The following is a 22,500-nucleotide window of genomic DNA, read 5'->3' on the forward strand; positions in this document are numbered from 1 at the left end:
CGTTTAACATATATATATAAACATATAAGTTTTATTTGGAGGAGCTTCTGGGAGAGGGGAGAGGGGTGAGGGGAGCAGGGGAAAGGATGATCATGGGTCGGGGGGGTGGGGTGGGGGGGATTGGGGGGGGGGGGGAGGTGAAGGAAGGAAGGCAGAAGTTCAAATTTTCAAGGTCACCAGACGAAAACCCCTTTTTCCTCCCATTTCCTAGGGACGAGGAATCCAGTTTCCTTTGGTTCGTTTCCTCCAAGTGTCGACAGAACATTGGCCATCATCTATGAGTACAAAAGCTTACGAATTGAGATACTACATGATGTAGGCTACATTATCTTTATAGCAGGAAGGGTATTAGGCTACATTGTCTTTATAGCAGGAATGGTATTAGGCTACATTTTCTTTATAGCAGGAAGGGTACTTGCAATAGGACGGTTGGTCAGTAGGCAAGAATTTTAGTCACAGGTTTATGACAATATCTATTTATCCCCGAGACGTTGAAATCATCTGGACTAACAGATATGGCTAGCTGGAAGTGGGTGGTGGCTCCGGTACCCACACTGGTGCTCTGTGTGTGTGTGTGTGTGTTCTCTATCTGTTTGCTCTCTGCATCTGGTGTTTCCTGAATTCTATTTCTCATGGTGGGGAAGGGTTGGAAGGGGGGGGGGGGGGGGAATTGTTTCTTCCATAGTGACATCATTCATACACATTAAAGATTAAGCTACCTAGAAAGTCCAGCACATTGTACCTTATTCCAACACTTGCATTCAACAATTGACGTGTTCACGAGGACCTACTAGACCAGTGACACTAGTGATTAAATGAAGGTGAGGGCAATTAAACTAAGCCTGAAAATTTAGCTACCTAGTAAATCCTATCAATTTATTAGCTTTTATAATTACCATATCCAATTCTTATCCTTCATACATTACTTTTAGTTTTTACCTTGAAGTGGCAATGGCAAGGTAGTATTACTATTACTGCCTACATTTAAATGTTAGTGTAATAATCCAAAGAATTGGTTTAGAATCTCTAACAAGATACCTCTAGTTTCTTGTAGATATCCGGATCAGTTTCTCCATAGGTCTAGAATTATTTTTGGCTTACTGCATACTATTAAGACCTACTCCCTTAAATCATTATAAAGTTATATGGGACATTAGTACTTGAACTAAGCGTTTATAACTTTCTCCTAAACTCGTGTTTAATGATACTAGGCTAGATATTTTGCACACTTCATTATGTAAAACTAAAGGTCAATATAAACTAACGTTTTCGAGAGATCTTAAGCTAAAGGAACAAGTAATCAAAACTGCATTTGCTGGTTAGACAGGAATAGTACCCAATATTAAAGTATCAAAATCCTAAGATTTTCTTGCAACCTCATGTGAAACGTGATACTTACAGCTCGCAGTTTCTTATGCCGAGATCAAAGGTCCTTTTAACAGTCAAACAGCAATCTCTCAGTAGCACTGTGGAGAGAGAACAGAAATTCAATCATGACTACACTGGAAGATAAGGACAACCTTCAGTAAAAATTCTGTTAAATTTTCTACTTAAAATACGAAAGTAATTTAATTTAAACCCTCAATTAGTTTAATCATGTCAAGTTCTTACCTTTCATAGAGGGCAAATTTCTCTTTACACGACTTCCAGCGTTCTCGAAAGCTGAATATCTCCAATTTAGACGTACTTTTAAACAACAAAGTGACCGTCCCGTCATAACCTGAAAGAAAACTGGAATTTTTACTCATCAGGGACAGTGTGGGGCTGACTTAGAAGTTACAATTATGAAGAAACATTTGAAGAACTTTAGCCCTCTGGTGTACAAGTTACCTGAGGAATTTTAAGCATTCTACATTTATCTGTAGCAAGTCTGTACATCTGAAACGTGAAATGCTGCACCATTGACCTATCAACCAACTAACTGCCTCTTGAAATATATGAATTTGACCCAGTTTTGGAATCTCAACAAACAGCGAAACGTGTTGAAAAACTTTGTTAGAAAATCCTGCTAAAAAGGTTTTATGGGCAATTTCCAACAATCCTTTACCGTGAATTCCTCCGTCAATATAATTCACTTCGACTGAAAAGCTGATAATATCAATGATGACCTTTGTGATTAAACAAGTTGTCTTCTTTCTATAGAAGTAACTATGGAGTATAGCTGAATTAAAAATACGTCAGTGTCACTCTACACATCTATTATATATGTTCCCAGTTCATGATTTTCACTTTTTTTTCCAGAATTAAACTTATTCTCACCTTACTCGAAATAAGGATGGTGTCCCCTCCCGTCTAAAATGACGCCAGATAAAAGAATCCTACAAGTAACAACAGATGAAGCTGGTGAGCAACACTGCAATATTGTGATTGTCACTCAAACTTGTCCGAAGTACAATTCCCATTTATATACCAACTGACTTAGAAGCCACGGACTATCAGCATTCTGTGACGAACTTAAAGCTTCATTAACGAGTTATCCGAATAACCATCTTTAACATATAACATTGTGATGAGTTATAGTAACAACTTCAATTTGGGATGCAACCAGTGGCCATATATCATTCCTCTGAGCTGCGAGTGTTGCAAAGATAAGCCTAATGCTCTTGCAGTCATGATTGGTTACTTACACTAAAGTGTGGAGCTAATTCTAATTTTTCTGTAACGATAGAAGCCTTCAGGAATGAATCCCCGCGTGTTTTCGCTACTCGCCCACTCCGTCAGTAAATAGAATATTTCTCTCGCACTGTCTATTTCAGTTCTTCATATTCAACGCCATTTACATATATTTCAATTTTTGACTGTCTAGTAATAAACCCTGCTTTAAAAATGATTAGTATGACCGGCCAGGTATGCATAAACAATGACAGAACCTGTAGGCCTTACAGGCAGTCACCAAAGGGTACCTATGGTATTCCAGCTAAAAACTCCAAAATCCGATGGCTTAAGCCACCAGCAACGCACAATCACAGCAGTTTCCAGGAAAACACGAATTCTGAAACGAAGAGTAAAACTATGATGAAGGGTTACATGCGTCTAAGTTTCTGAACCGACTGGAAACACTTTTCTGTAATTCATTCCACCTCGGTGGTCTTGCACCTATCAACATAAGCAGTGGATAGTCCTGTTTAACCTCCTACAGGGAAGTTCCATAGTATTTTTCAAGTTCAGTGTTTTACTACAATAATATCTGTCAAATTTTCCAGTGCTCATTGCTATTAGCAATACATATAAAGCTCAAATGATTCCAGAATCCACGGCGTCGTATTTCTAAACTGCCATGGAATAAAGTTCTCCCTGAATGTTGTCAGCTACATACCTACTAGGAACCTAAAACTTACAACAGAGACAGCCACAGGACTACTGCTTTTTCCATTTATCTTCGATCGCTCAGTAGTGGTATTGAGATCCTGTGGGAGTCCTTTAGTAGTAATGGCCTTTGACCTCCGGTCTACCAAGCAACGAAAGGGCACCTTGATTCACAAGGAACAACAGAATTACCTTCAGAACCCGCTGATATCCTATCTCGTGCACTTTGCATAAAAGCACTTCTCCCACCTCACTTCCACAAACATGTATCAAAAACAAATCTGAAACACAGGATGAATAACCACATGAAATATAATTAGTACGGCAAACTGCTAGTGGTTCAGAATGAAATATCTGGGTTTAACATAAAGGTTCGCGACCCTTGTCTTTGTATATTTAAGATAGACACTTCTGGTCAAAAAAGTTCAGACCAGTCCTGTGTAGTCTGTTAGCCTATTTCTAACTCCTTATTCATACATTTAAATATTAAATATGTATAGTGAACCTAGTTTACAGCAAGACTTATGGTTTTACAGAATGGAAGCATTTTTCACTCTCCTCCTCCTCCTCCATAAAGGCGACTTCATATCAAACAGTTCGTCTCCATAAAAGCAATTTAAACACTGATGTCTTCAAACATTTACGAGTTTTGTCATAGTAAATGTCTTTGCGTCATATTGATTGACACTTATCCGACGCAAATTAAAAAATTTACTTATTTCAGCTAAATAGAAGTTTATTGTATAATATTCCAGGTCTCGAGTTCGTTTTGAAATTCTCTTGATTACTCGTTAATCACCGATTTGAACGAGACTCAATTTCGTCATCATTCATATAACAAAAGCTACCTCTGATATACCGCGTTGGTTTCGCAATTATGAATCTCAAAAGTGTGTCACCGGTTTACTTATTGGTTTCTCGATTTACTTATTTACTTACTGATCATCGATACCAACTGACTACAAAACAAGATACTACATCAACTCTTTTTAGCTTTGCAAATGGTTCCTAAAGGTGGACTGATTCTTTCACAAAATGAATTTGCAATAATAGACAGCTTATACCCAATTTCCACTTTGTTGAGGGACACTCTCTCTCTCTCTCTCTCATCTCTCTCTCTCTCTCTCTCTCTGTTAAGGGACTGGGTTTACATATTTATTCCATCCTCTATTTGGATTTGGCGTCAGTCATCGATTTAATGACGTTTTTTCTGTAGTAATCGAATGACTTGAATGATCTAATAATAATAATAATAATAATAATAATAATAATAATAATAATAATAATAATAATAATAAAATGAGTTATCAACTGTCTTCTGGGATGTGCTGAAACGACACGACTGAATTCGAAATGGCCCTGAAGTAAAAGCTCGTCTGTAACTAAAAATTACTGACATTAATCACCTATAATAAAGTAAAATGTTTGATGCAAATAACTATAGATGGGCATGAAACTAAAAACGAATGGTGCTACTTAATCCCTCGGGTAACATATGAGCTTTGGAACAATAGGATACAATATACAATTTCGTCCTTAGTATATGTATATAAACCGATTAGAACACGTAATTTTACCCAAAATGCATGTATTAGTATTAGCAAAATATACTTTACAATCAATTCCAACACCTATATGCTTTGCTTAGATTAAATATCGCCAAAATTAGTTAGCTAGACTTATTCCCTTAATACAAGCGAGTTCTGTAACACCTTCTATCTTGAATGGTACTGGGAGCTATAAATGAATTGAAAAAACTCGCCAGAGAGTCCATCTGTATCTGCAATGAATGTCTCTTCAACACCTGTAGGTCCCCAATTTATGGCTTTCATTGTCTGAAGTCAACTTAACACTCAGGTCCCTATTCGAAATGGTACTGTTCCTTCCAGCAGAAAATGAATCACTTAATCAATTTCATTTGCCATCATACCGCCCTCGGTGGTATGGAGACAGAGAAGGACGCCTATAGGTAACCCAAGGTTAAGCTCACACAACACACACCACCCTACAGTGCCAGACTGTCACTGTAAATATGTCCTTATTAACCGTTCGTCATCAGTCAACGGAGCCAGGATGAGCAGATAACAGCCTTTTATAATTGAATGAATGATGGCTACTAAAACTGGCGTCACACATCATTCTATAAGGAACTTGAGAAATACATAGGTCTAAGATTTTCACTATTAGGAATTTGTACTTTAAAGTTTGAAGTCTTTTGTATTATTGTGGACAGAGTTTCTGAAGGTTTGAAGACTTCCATAATCGAGCCGAAACATGATTGGAATGTCTGGATAACTATGCATGAACGATTACTGAAAGCTATGTTATCCTACGTCCTTCAAATTAACTCAAAAAGTCTATTGAATTCCACATTTTAAAAAGACCTTATTATAAGCTGTCTACATATGTTAAAATTACAGCTGATTTCTATTAAGAAATGCAGTAGCAATACTAAGGAAACCATTTTTCACTGATACAAGTAATAAAAACGTACAACAAATTCATTTCCTTATAAGAGCACCTTACCTATATAACAATGTACTACTACAGGGAAACTATAAATATTAATTTGCATATATTTCATCAACATAAGCAAGAGTCACACCTTTTTAACTGCCCACAGCACATCTCCACAACATTGTTCTTAATAAATCATAAAATGTACCACAAGTTCATCGCCTAAAACTATACATAAAAGCTTCAATAGCGACAAATGTAAGAAAATTCTTCCTAAGTAACTTCACACTTGCCACAGGAGGAACTTTAGATAACAGCAAAGATTCAAGATGGAGGAGGAACACTTAATTCACTTAACCACCGGTTGCCAAAGCTTAAAATAAAGCAACGGTTTGATGACTGACTCTAACAAATTGCTCTCATTACCTGGTCTGCCTCAATTGCACTTTGGTTTAAAATAATTAAGTTTTAAGGCAAAGAATACTCCCTGTATGGAATTGCTATTAATAAGTTGGTGTCTTGTATTACAACTTGATGACTTGTATTGCAAGTTGATGTGTATTGTAAGTCAAGGTCGTGTATTGCAAGTTAATGCCCTGTATTGAGAGTTGATGACTTGTATTGCAAATTAATGTCGTGTACTGCAAGTAAATGTCTTGTAATGTAATGTAAGTTCATGTCTTGTAGTGCAAGTTGTCGTGTACTGATGTATTGTATTGCAAGTTGATGTCGTGTATTGGAAGTTAATGTATTTTATTGCAAGTTAATGTTTTGTGTTGCAAGTTCATATCTTGCATTGTAAGTTAATGCCGTGTATTGCAAATTAATGTCCAAAAACCATATTTACTTAACCTAATCTAAGAATGACCTTAGTAATTATATCACACCAGAATGTCTTAGATATTCGTCAGTTGTTTACGTGACTTTAAATCTCTTTAATCTCACTATCTGAACACTTGACACCAACTCTGCCAATACGAAATGAAATACAGCACAGAAACCAAATACCTTTGGTGCCCAGAGTCACGTTACGATGTAAATGACACAGAAATTAAAAAAAAAATTAAAGCTTCAAGGTTTGGCGGCAGCCAAACACAGATAAGTCTAGCTCGTCTCGAGCAAGACAGACGAATAATATAACCTTACAAGTCACTAGACGTAACTATGACGGTGAACTTTGACGGAAACTAGACTTACGTTAATTAAAGTCAGATTTTTCATTACATAACAACGAGTAAAATTAAACAAATACACGCTAGACAATTTATATTCCCCAAAAAGTTATTAAAATCTTTACAAACCAACCGAAATGTCTATGAATTGTTCCCAGAGTGTTTTAACTGAGAGTGAGAGAGAGAGAGAGAGAGAGAGAGAGAGAGAGAGAGAGAGAGAGAGAGAGAGAGAGAGAATCTTTTTTCTAAGTTTCTCAATATCCTAAAATACCATTTTCTATAAAAATCATTTTTCGAACTGAAGAGGAAACGTAAAAAGTAGTTTATTGGTAAACTATAGTAATCTCGTCTCCATCGCTCCTACATTTTAAAATTCAAAATACGTTCGTAGTAATAAACCAACCCGTAACAAATGGAGCTTTAACGGAGGAACATTCTTATTCCCTGCTATACGATCTATCGATGGCTCTATATAAATTAAGAGATACTACGCCTTTTTTTCTGTTACATTCGGTAACTTGATGACTTGACCCTGTTGAACTTTGAGCTGTACCTAATTGTCTTCATGGATGTACTGAAACGACTTGGATCATCGAAATGGCTGTAGAACTTGAAGCGAAACATCGTCAATAACGCAAATTTTCTCCATTAAATACTTATTGCGGGAAACAGGAGGCTCGATATGAGTAATATTCAATGATGAATACGTCTCTGATTAATATGAAGCGATGGAAATAACTTTCTATGGTTTGTTATAAATTGAAGAACGCAGCTGTTTTCAAGAATGTCCTCAATACTGGCTCTTAAATGCGTCACCATGACAAGGTAATTGTTCTTGTTCCAGTTCTGGTTCTGAATACGATTTGGAATTACTGAATGGTCAGGATTCTGGACAAACTGACAAATTCTTTCATCGTTTCTCAAATCAATCTTAACCTCCCATGTGTCGAGATGTATCAAGGTTTATTTCACTCAAATTTCCCAGAACAGGACTGACCAAGAAATGTAATCACGAGGCCACACAGTTTAATTACTTCATAAAATGGAAGGTATTTCTCTCTCCCAATCCTCACCAGTTTCTCCAAAAAGTCATAGCCTCCTATACCAACGAGTTGTTCCAGTCAAAACTCATTCCCGGCCTATTCCAAAGGATTTCTCAATGTACTGCATACACCAACTTCAATCAAGTTGACCTGAGCAAGAGATCAGTCACCTTTGAAGACCTTTCCATATAGAAAATGATTATTCGTGACGTCACGTGCAAATCAGTGCGACAGTGATATTATCTGTACTTCGAAGGAGGCGATGATGGCCTTGGAATTAGGCCTATGTCGATTTACGAAAGGGTTTATTATCCTGCTAAGGTCACACATTCACGTATCAACGCACGCACGCCTATGCATGAGAGGAAATTGGTATTTGGCAAAAGCTTATGTCAGTAAACCGCAAATGTTCCGTAAAACATACGTAAAATCGTGGACGTACGATGACTGGTCGGCCGGGTGCTGTGCACCACCCAGGGGAGCGCCGTAGCCCACTCCAGTTTTGAATTGTTCAAAACAAGTCGTGGGTGGTCACGCCAAATGTCACCTGACGTAGCTCCAGGCATTGCACGTGGGACCCACGGTGACTGCAACGGGGAAGGCGCTGGGCTCATAGGCATTGTTCGCTGCTGCGGTTTTCTTCTCGCCGTGAAGCACTTGGGCCTCCTCATTGCGCGGTAGCCTACGGGGAAACCGATCGCACGTTTACAACCCTGTACGATGTGGCAACGCTGTAGCGCGGTATAAAAAAGGTCAGGTCGGCGCCTTCAGGTCAGCAGTGCCATATAAGACGTACGAAACTTACTCAATACAATAAATCATTTTAAAATAAAGAAATTTTTTGTATTCGCTTTGAAAGTAGCGATCAAACATCAGAGTCTAGACATATGGAATGAAAAAATAAACTCACGACAAAATAATATATGACCAAAATATGTACGAGACAAAAGCAAAATTTTTCAACACAAAAACTACGAAACTGCACCTAAGACAAAAAAAGGAAGTCTATTACTTGGTGCTTCTGTCGCTCTCTCTCTCTCTCCCTTCCATCCACGAGCTTCATCGAGAACTTATAGTGTATATAATGTATATATTTATATTTTTAATGTTAAGTGTCTTTTTAAGTATATATTTATATTTTATATGTTAAGTATTTTCTAAGTATCTTTATCATTCTGGCTATTTTATATCTGGTACTCATTGCAGTCTCTCTCTCTGTCTGTTTTTCTGTTATTTTCTTTTTTTCAGTTCATTTCCTTTTCATTGCGTAGTTTTTGAGTTGAAATAGCTTCATATTTTACTTAAAGAGTAATTGATGCGTGTTTTGGTGCACATTAAGTGCTCTAGGGTTAGTCTGAGGCTCTTGTAATGCATCTTAATTTTATTAGTTTTGTGTGGCTGCGAATGAATCTCATTTCAACAGTTATCTAAGTTCCTGAGGCTGCTGTTTTGTTTAATCCATTTTGATTCAGAACAGGGGCGAATACTTGGAGTTGACAAGGGGAACTGCAAGCTTTGTTTACAGGCCCGCCCTTTTGTACCCTACGGCCCTACACCGTTGCGCATACATTTTCGGCGCAATGTACGGTGCTGCCGTCAGCCCGTGTCCTGTTTACCAGCTGTTCAAGGTCATTTCACCGCGAAGATGCCCACGATCCACATACGTGGGCATACGCCGTCGTGATACGTGAATCCCCAGCTAAGAAAGGGTGAATCGTAGCAAGATGGAGGACAGAAAATATGAACGTTGATTGCTGGCATGAAGAACATTCTCTCTCTCTCTCTCTTAAAAATCATCTGCCGTCAAGCTCACAATGATTTCATTGCTAGTTATCTTCCCGTTAATAATATTCTCTACAAAATCTATAGAATTAACAATGTGTGATTTGGAATATGTTTTCCACTAGAGGTGCAAACTTTTTTCGCTGAATATTTTGAACGTCTATATGAAACAACTCGCTGTATCTTATAATAATAGGTCTCACGGGTGCCATGCTTGTCCTTTAAGTAAACCATACAGATAATAACGGCAGTTTTGCATTTGTAGTACGGGAGTATCCTAATCCATCCTTTTTGGGCTTTTTGTTGAAATACGCATTCAACGTTTACCTAATATGGATTGTGAACGTCAGTTTTTCATATATTTGTTTTGAGTCATCCAGCCAGCAGCGAGTTCGTCTTATCTAATAATCACATGTAAAAATAAACTTGATGATGTCCACACGTTATTTACAAGTGTCCCAGTAGATGATGTATTACAATTTTCTAAAAATGTTTGAATTGAGTAAATACAGTTTTACTTGAACCAAATGGAATAATTATAAATTAATTAGACTTTGTAATAGTTGGTACATGTTTAACATTTAAAATGAGATCTACTTCGTCAGAAATTTGGTATATATTCAAATGGGTAGTTGCTATCATTGGTTGTATCTAATATATATATATATATATATAATATATATATTATATATTATATATATATATATAGATATATATATATATATATATATATATATATATATATATATAATTATATATATATATATATATAGTTATATATATATATATATATGATATATATATATATTATATATATATATATATATATATATAATATAGTATATATATATATAGTATCTATGTCATATATGTCTATAATAGTATATATATATATATCTATATATATATATTATATATATATATATAAAGTATATCTATATATTATCTATCTATATATACTAAATATCTACATATATATATATATATATATTATATATATTATATATATATATATATATATATATATATATATATACTATATATATATACTATATATATATATATCTATATATATCTATATTATCATATCAATATATACATCTATATATATATATATATACTATATATTTTTATCAGATATATCTATATATATATATATATATAATATATCCATATATCTATATATATATATATATAATTATCTATATATATCAGATATAATATATACATATTATATATATATATAATATATAATATATAGATATATATTAGTGATACAACCAATGATAGGCAACTACCATTTGCATATAACCAAATTTCCTGAGATAGTCGCTATCATTAAATGTTATAACATGTACACTATCAAAGTCTAGTTAATCTTATAATTATTCCATTTGGTCAAGTAAAACTGTATATATATATTATAGTATATTATATATATATATAATATTATATATATATATATATATTAAGATATATAATATATTATACATATATAATATATATATATATATATATATATATATTATATATATCTATATATATATATATATATATATATATATATGTATGTAGTAAGTGTATTTATGACTAATTCACGAAGTTAGGAACGTGATAAATCCATAAATTAAGATATAATGCCACGAAGGAAAAATAAAACGAAGGAGTAACTGCGAGACCTTTTCGACGTTTCCACGTCCTTTGCTAAGGCAAACTGACATACATGAGGGAAAAGGCAAAACAAGAAGATTCGTATAACTGACAGGTAGGGATTATAAAAGTAGATTAGTACCTAGATCCGCACACCTGGAAATGAGTACCTCCCCAAACAAGCATAACAATAAGTGCCGATTTAAAAGTTTTAAGATAACCATCTCAGATACAAGGACAAGACAATTAAAGAATTATAGGTGACAGCTGTTAAGTACTTTGGTAACAAGACCTATCAATATACTATTCAAAATACAGGTTACCATAATTACAACGAAGGATAACTCTAATGCAGCTAATTTTTTCTAAGTCTGTAATTATATCTTGAGGTCATTCCTCAAACTGTTACAAATACAAGGTCTAAATGAAAAAGGCCCACGACTAACATTGAAATTACAAGAAATAAGTTGTATAAACGATTCTAAAAAGATTTCGTGATAAGACATCTCTTGACCTTGCAATTACTGAACTACCAACCCAATTTATATAAATATGGATTTTTCAAAAACCGCACGGCCAAATGCTATGTTAACTGATAACTTTTTAATTGGTTTCGATATTTAGACGACTCAATTGCATATGGACACTCTTATAATATTGATGGCATTCTACATAGAAATAAATGATTTGGTATCAGCATAAAGTTTCACCCCTGTAGAAAGGAAGTAACGGCTTGTATCAAATTTCTTGATACGGGTTTCGTTAGAAAGGATACAGAATTAAAAGTGAAAATTTACGTAAAACCACAAATAACATTTTGATTATTCCATGTTCAATCTTTCCTATCTAGACCATCAAATAATCTGCAATCCGTGCCATGCTTTTAGAGAGCACTGTTAGGTATATGTTTGTATATACATATTAATTCAAGTATGGATATAATCAAAATATAAAAAAAAAAGATGTGCAACTCTCAGCTGGTTATGTCTTGTTACCAGAAAGACAATAGTACTCTCATCGATAAAATTCTGAATGTAATATCTGTTAAAATTGTAAAATAATCTGTATCTTTTTCTCTAATAAAAGATTTAAAAAACGCGCTTTAAAACATCGACATCCTTTGAAATGCTGTGTTGGGATTTTGGTGTATTTTCTCTCCCAAAAACACATAGGCAACAATCTTATACACGAAATGTCCCTAAATGTGATGAGGTATTATTTATCAGATCCCATGTTGAGTCAGAAGTACTATATAGACTGGACCAGTCGAAAAGAGGAACTTGTGAAAAAAAAAAAAAAAAAGTCAGCGCAAATATAGTAACCAAGAGAAATTATATAAAGTAGCAATGCCATAATCAATTATGTATGACGCCATTGTGTGGAATTGTTCCGAATACTGGTGCAAACTTAAGCAATGTTGTCCTTGTCGCTAAAAACATATTTAATGTTAGGATGAATTTTTTAAAACGGATTTTTTTGGGTTCTGAACTTCGAACTGTTGTTAAATTATTTTAAAAATAAATAGGTTTTTACAGTGAAATGGAGTTTCCCTGTATGTCAAGGACCATGTTGTATCTAACTATGAGTTCAAAGAATCCTCTTCTTTCTGTGTCACCCTGTGGACTATAACTCATATACCCATCTTCGTGAAAAAGGAAGACTAAAACCTCGAGTAAATATATAATACATATATATATATATATATATTATATATATTATATATTTATATTATATATATATAATATTTATATATATATATATATAGATATATATATATATATATATGCATGAAGCGCTGACGTCGTACTATAGGCCCGAGCGCTCCTCTCCTCGCCAATAACCAAAAAAAAAAAAAAAAAAAGCTTTAATGAGTCCCTTTTCATTCCATCCTTGACCCTTCGGTCTAATCCTGTGTCAATTATATGATCAAATAAATTAGTCCATTAACTTGGAGAGAGAGAGAGAAGTAGTAGAGAGAGAGATAGAGAGGAGAGAGAGAGAGAGAGAATTCCTAGTTGAAACTGCAAAGAACCTCGTGGAAAAATCGAAATATATATATATATATATATATAAATATTATATATATTATATTATATATATATATATATGTATATATTATTATATAATATATATATATATAAATATATATACTTTTTTTATATAGACGAGATTGAATACAGTCATAATCTCGAGTTGATGATGAATGCCCCCCAAAGACTAGATGAGACAGACAGACGACGGACAGATCTAACGCCTATTTCTAACAGTGAAAAGGTAAAACTGACATCTAATAATACATTATGTCGGCATGTCGCTACCATCACAGAAATCCCCCCCCCCAACCGCCCCCCCACCCCTCCCAGGCGATCCAGATCCTCACGCCAAAACCTATTATATATAATCTTCTCCCAAGTTCGTTGACAGGCTGTCAAAGACCAAGCGTACAATTGTCCTTCGGAAAAGCACAAAAATGCCCCTAAGAGAAAATACACTAGTAGGTATGTCCTTCTTAACTATGCATGAAAATCATTAGTCATCTACTTTCTGAACAATCTTCTACTGCTAGGAAATGAGTTGTTTTTAACAAGCCCTATATATGGGAAAATGAATCCATGCATTGACAAATGCCCCACCTTAACTGGCACAAGAAAACATGCGCTAATGTTTTCTACCACTGTCAATGATTAAAGGTCGAAAGGCCGTCCGTTCCTTCATTTGACTGACTGCAAAACTTGGGGCACCCCCCCCCTGCTGGCCATTTCGTCTGTCCGGTTCTTTCCTAATTCAACCTCCTGCATTCGCCTCCACAATCCTTTCTGCTTAATATCTCTTGCCTCTCTTTCATCCGTATGCTCGCTCTAGAGTAGCTCCCTCCTCTCCTCTCAAGGGGCAGATCTACCGTCGTCAAAGGAAAGCACTTAGGTACTACATTTTAATTTTGTTTCTCATTTCTTTTTTATGTTTTATCGAATATCTATTTATTTATGCTAGAATTGTTTCTCTTGGGTCCGTCTTAAAGCCTGCTCAATATGTTAGTATCTTGTGTGTGTAATATATAGTATATATATATAATATATATATATAGATATATAGACTATATATATATATATAATATAATATATATATAATATATATATAATAGATAGATATATACCTCTGGAGCGTTGTTTAATATTATGTGATTTCATTGTGTTGCTAGGGCTTCGAGGAGACCACTGCGTACTAACGCTATGCTACGAACATCGGCCTAGTTCGACTCTCTTGTCAGCTCTCTCTTTCTCTCTCTCTCTCTCTCTTTAAAAACCTGTATGGCTCTGTCCTTCCCCTTTAATTAACCCTTTCGTTTTCGAACGTGCGATTCTTAATTTCGGGGAGAGAGAGAGAGAGAGACCGTTTTCTCATGAATCATTCAATGGATAAGAGTTAAGAGCACAGAACGAGATGAGAGGTGTTCAAAAGGCGTAACCCAATACTCTGAAGGGCAGAAAGCGCCTTATTGACTAATAAAATAATCACGAAATATCATGAATGCTGCCGAGACATTGGGCCTTTATTTCGCCCTTTCAGAATATTACGGTTAAACTTTTTTGTCTCTCGTTTTGCTTGCTTGTTACTTTTTGTACTTGTGACTCTCGTAGATTTCTGACATCATACTTTAGCAAGTACACTTTAGAAGGAAAGTGCATTGGAATGATGGTCGATCTTCTTTTTATGATATATGAAATTGACTGAAGTACAAGAAATCGATGGATGCTAAACCGGACTTATTTTTAAGAAGCATTGACTACTTTGCGTACTTTAATCTATAATATTTAATATCTCGTTTGATTTCAGCGATAGCGTTACAGTATGCATACTTTTAGAGGAAAGGGCATTGAGTGTTGGTTGGGCAACGCATAAATAAAAGTTATGGACTGACTGAGACTAATCCAATTAATCAGCAACACAGCAATCGCAAAATCCCCTGACCCGCCCACGCCAATGCTAGAAAATAATACCTCTCGACGCTCACATGTCCCCTCCCCCACAAACACCCCCCACACCTACCAACACTTGGCTTCCATCGACACCCCCAGCGGTTTGAACAAACGCCTCTCTTCGAATTATTCATTAGTTAATGAATTATTCGTTGGAATATCAACAATTAAGATTGTTTCACCATTCTATCGCCACATTCGTATAATAGGTCTAGGTTTGGCAACAACAAACACACATAACAAGGACTGTCTTCTCGCCGAGGACATCCCTCCCGAAGGAGGATTATAAACCTCGAGCGAGGCCACGCAGCGAGGATTAGTAACCCTCATGCGTGATGGCCCTTTCTCGTTGCAATAGTGCAACTCCTTGACCCCAATTCCAACCCGCCCCCCCCCCCCTCTCTTTCTTTCCCTGCTTTTTACGATTCTAAATGATGACAATAGAAAACGTCAATAATGATAAATTATAGTATATGAATAAATTCCTTGAGAGAGAAAACCTCTCGCTCTCCTCAGACCTTCCTCCTCGCTCCCTCCTCCTCCGCCACCTTGAGTGAGAGCTTCGCCACTGTTGATGGAGATTTAAAGCCGCCTTTGCTGGCACGGGCCTCTTGCTCCTAGAGCAGCCGTAACAATTCCCATCCCCCCGAGAGGAGGGATTTCAAAGACAAGGAGAGCAGAGAGAGGGACGCGGTCGGAGGAGATTCACTCAGTCCCTTCGAGAGGGCGGAGGAAGGGATGCGGGACCCCTCTTTTGATGCCAGAACGTTCATCCTGAGGTTAACCACTGCACAGGAGGAGGAAAGGGAAGGGCGACGAGGTGCGGCTAGGAGGAGAAATCTGGCTGACAGATGGCCACTGATGAGGAATTTGGGAGAGGAGAGAGAGACAGATAAAAGTCTTTAATATATATATATATATATATATATATATATATAATATATATCTTTATATATAGATATATATATATATATATATAATAATATATATATATATAAATATATTATATATATATATATATATATATAGATATATATATATTATATATATATATATATATATTATAATACACTCGTGTTTACGCCTATATATATATATATATATATATATATATATCTATATATTATATATATATATACTGTGTAAACGAGTTTATCTTTAGAGAAAGGCAACTGGGAAGTCAAGAACTCCAGAGCTAACTGACTGACTAAAAGCCTTATCGTCATCACTTGATATTATTCTCTGCTTAAGTCCCCTTAGGGATATGTATGCCATATCTAGAATGAGGGAAGTATTCTTGGATGTCCTTTGACTGACAGTTACGAAGTAGCTATTGTAACTGTGCTGGGGAAGCCAGTCTCCTTCATATAATTCGGGCTAAGATCGCGAACCCGTCCGTTCATCAATGACGATTCCATCATTCACATTCACGGTAATTTATGTCCATTTATATACTCGTTGTTACTACACATACGCAATGTCATATCTCGAATATGTCCGATAAAATGAGTAAGTACAGTAATTTGGATGTCGTAGTAGTAGTGTGGGGGTCTTGTGCTAATACTACGATTTTGGAGTGCAGGGGGGGGCGGGGTTAGTGAACCCGTGGAAGGCCGGAAAGGTACTAGTACCCATAAGGACACCCAACCACTACAGGGACCCATTCCCAAATAGCATCTTAGGCCTAATTGGATTTCTGGCTGAAGTCAACCAATACTCCACCCATCCCTGTTTAATGAGAATATTCAAATGGACGGAATGACGTTATATTCGCATATAATGAACCAGCAAAAGTTTAGGGACTCTCTCTCTCTCTCTCTAGGAGTATATAAGATTAAGTCCTCTCAAGTATCCTATACTTGCATATGGATACGAACCTTCATATCAATGGTATTCACTGGTTTCATTTGCATTCCATAACAGGAATTGATGGTCATCCTTTTCCTCGAAGGAACATTTTTGTACTAGTTAATCATACCTGAAGTATTTTTATTTAATAATTATGTTTAAATAAATGGGATAAAGTACATTGACTCTCTCTCTCTCTCTCTCTCTCTTCTCTCTCTCTCTCTCTGTTGCTTTTGGAACAGGAAGGCTGGAAACAATCGGTGTTCTGTCACCCCCCAGGGACTACCTAGGAGCGGGAGGGATGGAGGTGAGGGAGGAGACGTAACGTCTAACTTCTATGAGACGCCTGAGCGTTGCAGAGGTTCAAATTAAAAACTTTTCGTCTGTGTCATGTTCTTTGGTACGTTCCCACACGAATGCTGCCATTTATATATAAAGGTTTCCAATTAATCCCGTGGCATTTAGTAATCATTTTTGGATCGATTTATTCATTATTCATATAATATATATATATAGTATATAGTATATATAATATATATAATATATATATATCGTATATATATTATATATATATATAATATATATATATATATTATATATATATATATAATGGACCCCAAGAGCTTGAAGGGGATTTGTTTTTGTGTGTGTTTGAGTCGTATAAAATTTGTTTTTTTTTTTCCATTTTGTTTCACGACAATTGCTATATAATGATCAGATTCAGTGATTCCTGGACATCCAGTATGCTGCTGCACATTCGTCGAAGATTCTTTAACTGAAATCAAGAGATAACGGGCCTTTATTATTGCCTCACTCGTCTGTCTGTCGGGTTCAAGACGGTCTTTTTGTGCTCTCTCTTCTCTTCTCTCTCTCTCTCTCTTCTCTCTCTCTCCTCCTTCTTTGACTCATTTTGCGGGTCCATAATAACATCAGTAATGTCTTATTCATCATACGTCTCCCTATAACTGATAAGTCACTTTATATCTATATAGATGCATTTAGGCCTATGTTTCAATTTTGCTTCCCCCCTGGGGGTCCCTATTTGTCTTTCCTGAAGACCCCAGCCCCCACCCGCCACTCTTCGACAGAATCCACCCCACCCCCACCCATCGCTTTCGATAGCAGAGCGAGAGAGAAGAGAAAGAGAGTTACAAGAGTGTTTAAATAGTCCCGTCCTGAACCTTATACTTCATCTTTCCAATTATCCCTCTACCTTTTTCCTTCCTTTTATCAGAATTCCCTTCTTCCTTCTTCATCTTCTCCTCATAACTCAGAGTATCATTATATTCCTGACTGCGGTTCTGTAGCACCTGAATGCCTCCCACCAGTCCACCCTCCATAAATGGACATACAGCGTCTGCTGTAGAGAATGCTGTTTAAACGTTTTCTGAAAAGTATGCTTTTGAAAATGCTGCTCGAGAAATGCTGTTAAAATATGCTGTTCGAAAGGCCTGTTGAAATGCCTATTTTAATGCCTGTCCCGAAAATGTCAAAAGTGCAAGTTTCCAAAATGGCGGTTTAAAAAGATTGGTGTTTCGAAAATGCTGTTAGATGTGTTAAAAATCTGTTTGAAGGTAACTTGTAAAAGATGCTTTTAAAGATGCTGTTAAAAACGCTGTTAGAAGGTGCTTTTAGATGCTGTTAAAATCGCTGTTAGAAGGTGCTGTTAAAAGATGCTGGTTAAAACGCTGTTTAGATGCTGTTAAAAACGCTACTTTGAAGGTACTGTTAAAAGATGTTTTTTAAAGATGATGTTAAAAACGCTATTAGAAGGTGCTGTTAAAGGATTGCTGCTAAAAACCCTATTAGAAGGTGCTGTTAAATGATGCTGCTAAACAACCCTATTAGAAAGGTGCTGTTAAAGGATGCTGTTAAAAAACGCTGTAGAGGTGCTGTAAAGACGCTGTTTAAAAAACGCTGTTTTGAATGTACTGTTGAGCTGTCTGTTAAAAACGGTTGTTTGAAGGTGCGATTAAAAAGATGCTTGTTAAAAATGCTATTTGAAGGTGCTGTTAGAAAAAGCTCTATCTTGGTAGTGCTGTTAAAGATGCTGTTAAAAATGCACTTCCAAGCGCTGTTCAACAGCTGTTTTGAGTGTGCTTTAAAGATGCCTGTTAAACGTCGTTTTGAAAGTGCTGTTAAAAAACGCTGTTCGAAATGTTGGGGTAAGAGTTTGTAGGTGGGGTCATGAAGCCCGTCAACATTCAGCCCTATTTGAAGGTGTTGCTGACTGCGTTTATAAAATTAATAAATAAATGAATTATAATTCGATGAAACTGCATCTAATCTCTCCTCTCTCTCTCTCTCTCCTCTACTTCTCATCTCTCTTCTCTCTCTACAATCTCGTCAGTTACTCCCGTATCCTTCATGCTCTCTCGTCTCCTCATCTCTTTCTCTCAGTTCTTTCATATCTCTCCTAATCTCTCTCCTGCTACTCTATGGTAATGCATTAACAGTGATCAGAGACACTGATGAAATATCCAAAATGTATGGTTGCAAATATTATATAGAGATATATATATATATATATTATTATTATATATATTTATATATATGTATATAGTATAGACTATATATATATATGTATATCTTATGTATATATATGTAGTATATAGATATATACATATATTGAAGTGTGTGTGAACTAAAGAATTTTACGCTTCCCTCATCAAATAAGCTTAAAATCCCCCTTTCCTTTCATTCTTAATTCTTTAAAATCAATTTCTTTTTGTGCTGTTATAATCTGTGACTGAAATATCAAAATTTCCCAGCTGACTTTTCAGTTCCTTTTCCCGATGGAGACCTTATTTATCTTGACTCACTTTTCAATTCGTCTCCATTTGCATGGTTTCTTCTGCTGAAGCCGTCGAATCTTTTAGGATGGAGCCTTTCAGTCGCATCCAAGTCCTTCCAAAAAGGAGGCGTCGGCCGCCAGGAATATGAAAAGACCGCATCAAGCCGGAATGAGGTTCTGGCTTCGGAACCCTGATCCCATTGGCATTTTCCAATTCCGATTTTTTTGATCGGGGTGGAAAGAAAGGCAACCAAATGTTTGCTCTGGTAGAATTTAACTTTGTTGAAAAACGCAATGGCTCTTGATTCCCTACCGGATCAGTGGTACAAAGCCTGTTATAATGGAATCCGAATCCGTCGGATTGTTTATGATTAATACGCGCATCTCTTGTTCTGGGAGGACTTCTGGGCCGCGCACTTCAGTGCATTGGGAGGCCAAAAGGCTCTCCAGAGATTGCTCATGATTCTGCTACAACTGCCCGAATGGACGTGCCGCAGACGGACCTTTTCTACACCCCGAGATGATCTCTTTCCTGAAGGAAAGACTGGACTGATGCTCGGAGGAGAACATTTTCCTCCTGGATGAGAAAATCGCAGACTTGAATTTGAACGACAGCGCTCTGGATAACGACAATCAAGATTTGCCTGGACCTTGATGGAAGATAAGCATAACGGTGAAGGCTTCGTAGAAAACTCGACTCTGCTGAAGAGGTGAATGAACACCTGAGGCAGCAAATAGAAGGAGGTTTTTTGCAGAAGGCATTAATACTGAAGGAAAAGAAGCAGAATCTGCATGAAGAACTCTCGCATGCAGAGAGAAAGATTGAGCAGAACGGAAAAAATAGAAGAACTGCAGAAACAGCAGAAGAAACGAATTCCTACTGTGGCTACCTTGATGAAAATAAGGCCCACGAAGCAGAGAGAAAGAGACTGACCCAGGTGGCCACAGAACTCGAGGAGAGACTGCGAGTCTCACAGCGAGAACCAGCGTCTGTTCGCGCTAGAAAATCTGGATCAAGTGAAAATCACGGTCGTCGACGCGGAAGAACGTCAAGGTTGCAGAAGGTGGCCCAAATCATGGAGCCAGGGTTCCTTCCGCTTCCGAGAAGGAACATGAAAGCCTAAGAATGATGCCTCTCGGCTGAAGGGAACAAAGCAAAAGTGAAACACGTTTCTACAATGCTTGGACGCCTGGAGAAGCTTGGTTGAATGTTTCCCTCGATTACGGATGTGGCCGACGACCAAGCGATTACGGCTGAACTGGGATAATTGTTTCTCTTGTTGCTTGGCAGACAACGGTGAACTATGGTCCAGCTTGAAGGATTAGATGGTCGAAAAGATTTGGTTGAGCGCCAAGCCCTCCAACGAATGCATGCCACGGCTGGCACCCTCCTTTACATCCTGGGATTGCGATACGGCTTAATTTAAAGGACACAGAGTGGGCTCTACATGAAGGCGGGCACTCAAGTTCGACCCTGAAGGTGCCAAAAGTCTGAAGAAGAGCGACAACGCAGGAAGGAAATCATGCAGAAGGTCAATATGCCAACGGTCCTCCGTGCATGATGCTGGGGAAAGACATACTACGACGCTGTCCAGGGAGTTCATCAAGGAACAAGCAGCTAGAGTGTTTTTGAAGATCCTCAGGAGGCCCATGAAAGTAAAGGGGAGCGACCTGGAAGGGAGATCGAAGAGATGAACACTAAAGGACACTAGGAAAACCGCCCCTGATTAACCACAATGACTGTCCCAACCAGTTGGTGATCGTTTGCATCGTGTTCCAGATGAGCTGTGAGCTTCCTCGGCCATTCGATGGCTTGATTGCAGGATGGGTGTTCAAGACTGCTGCTCCCCCCATCGCACCAGCGACGGAGGGTCCCCGCTCACCTCCCACAACCCATCCTGCAATCACCCCATCGAACTTGGGCCAAGAAAGATCGCAATGCCTCGAACATGGGGCATCATCAACTGGTGAACGCATCAGATCCTTCACTTGGGCTGTTTTCTTTGTAGCTGTAAAGACAAGTCTTGTGAACTTCCTTTTTGCATCAGGCCATCCTCGCAATTTCTCATCGTCTCCCCTGACGGAGGATGAGGACAAGCCTCTCAAAAGAGAGCCAATAGCTTTTTTGGAGGAAGGAGGAACCACTCTCCAGGATGAGAGACAACTGTTTATTCAGGAGGAAGGAGGACAAGCTCTTAGGATGCGAGCCAACGTTATTTGGAGGGAGGAGGAACCAGCTCTCGGATGAGAGCTAACCGCTGTTTGAAGCTGGAGGACAACTCTCAGTAGTTGAGAGCCAACAACTGTTTGGAGGGCCACAGTGCACCCCCTCTCCTGCCACTATGATATCCCTCTGGAATGGGTATCATGTAAAAACCTGTAAGCTAATGCCTTCTACTTCATATGTTGGAATTGGTTATGCACTGCATGCAAAATCCCTCTTTTGCATTAACCGCAGTGGCAACCTCTGG

The 22,500-nt window shown here is 37.2% G+C and overlaps 1 protein-coding gene and 1 long non-coding RNA gene across 5 annotated transcripts in view; one reads left to right on the forward strand and one right to left on the reverse strand.

The window, feature by feature from the left end:
- LOC135199307 (uncharacterized) overlaps positions 1-22,500 on the forward strand; it is a 761,114-nt gene that overhangs the window by 120,185 nt on the left and 618,429 nt on the right. The window lies entirely within an intron of this gene.
- The window catches only part of LOC135199185 (uncharacterized), a 53,911-nt gene continuing 32,479 nt past the window's right edge, over positions 1,069-22,500 (reverse strand). Inside the window, exons 3-4 of one of the 4 annotated variants that reach the window (XR_010310959.1) lie at positions 1,612-1,720; positions 1,069-1,502 (exon numbers count right to left, since the gene is read on the reverse strand). Coding sequence is in view for 2 of the 4 variants with exons in the window: in XM_064227068.1 (XP_064083138.1) it covers positions 1,436-1,502; positions 1,612-1,731 (187 nt within the window). In the remaining 2 variants the exon portion in view is untranslated. Of the gene's footprint in view, positions 1,503-1,611; positions 1,732-22,500 lie in introns of all 4 variants that reach the window. The other 3 variants (XR_010310960.1, XM_064227068.1, XM_064227070.1) reach the window with 3 other exon arrangements.

This window comes from Macrobrachium nipponense, chromosome 25, assembly GCF_015104395.2.
Source record: "Macrobrachium nipponense isolate FS-2020 chromosome 25, ASM1510439v2, whole genome shotgun sequence".
In the NCBI taxonomy this organism is placed as follows: domain Eukaryota; kingdom Metazoa; phylum Arthropoda; class Malacostraca; order Decapoda; family Palaemonidae; genus Macrobrachium; species Macrobrachium nipponense.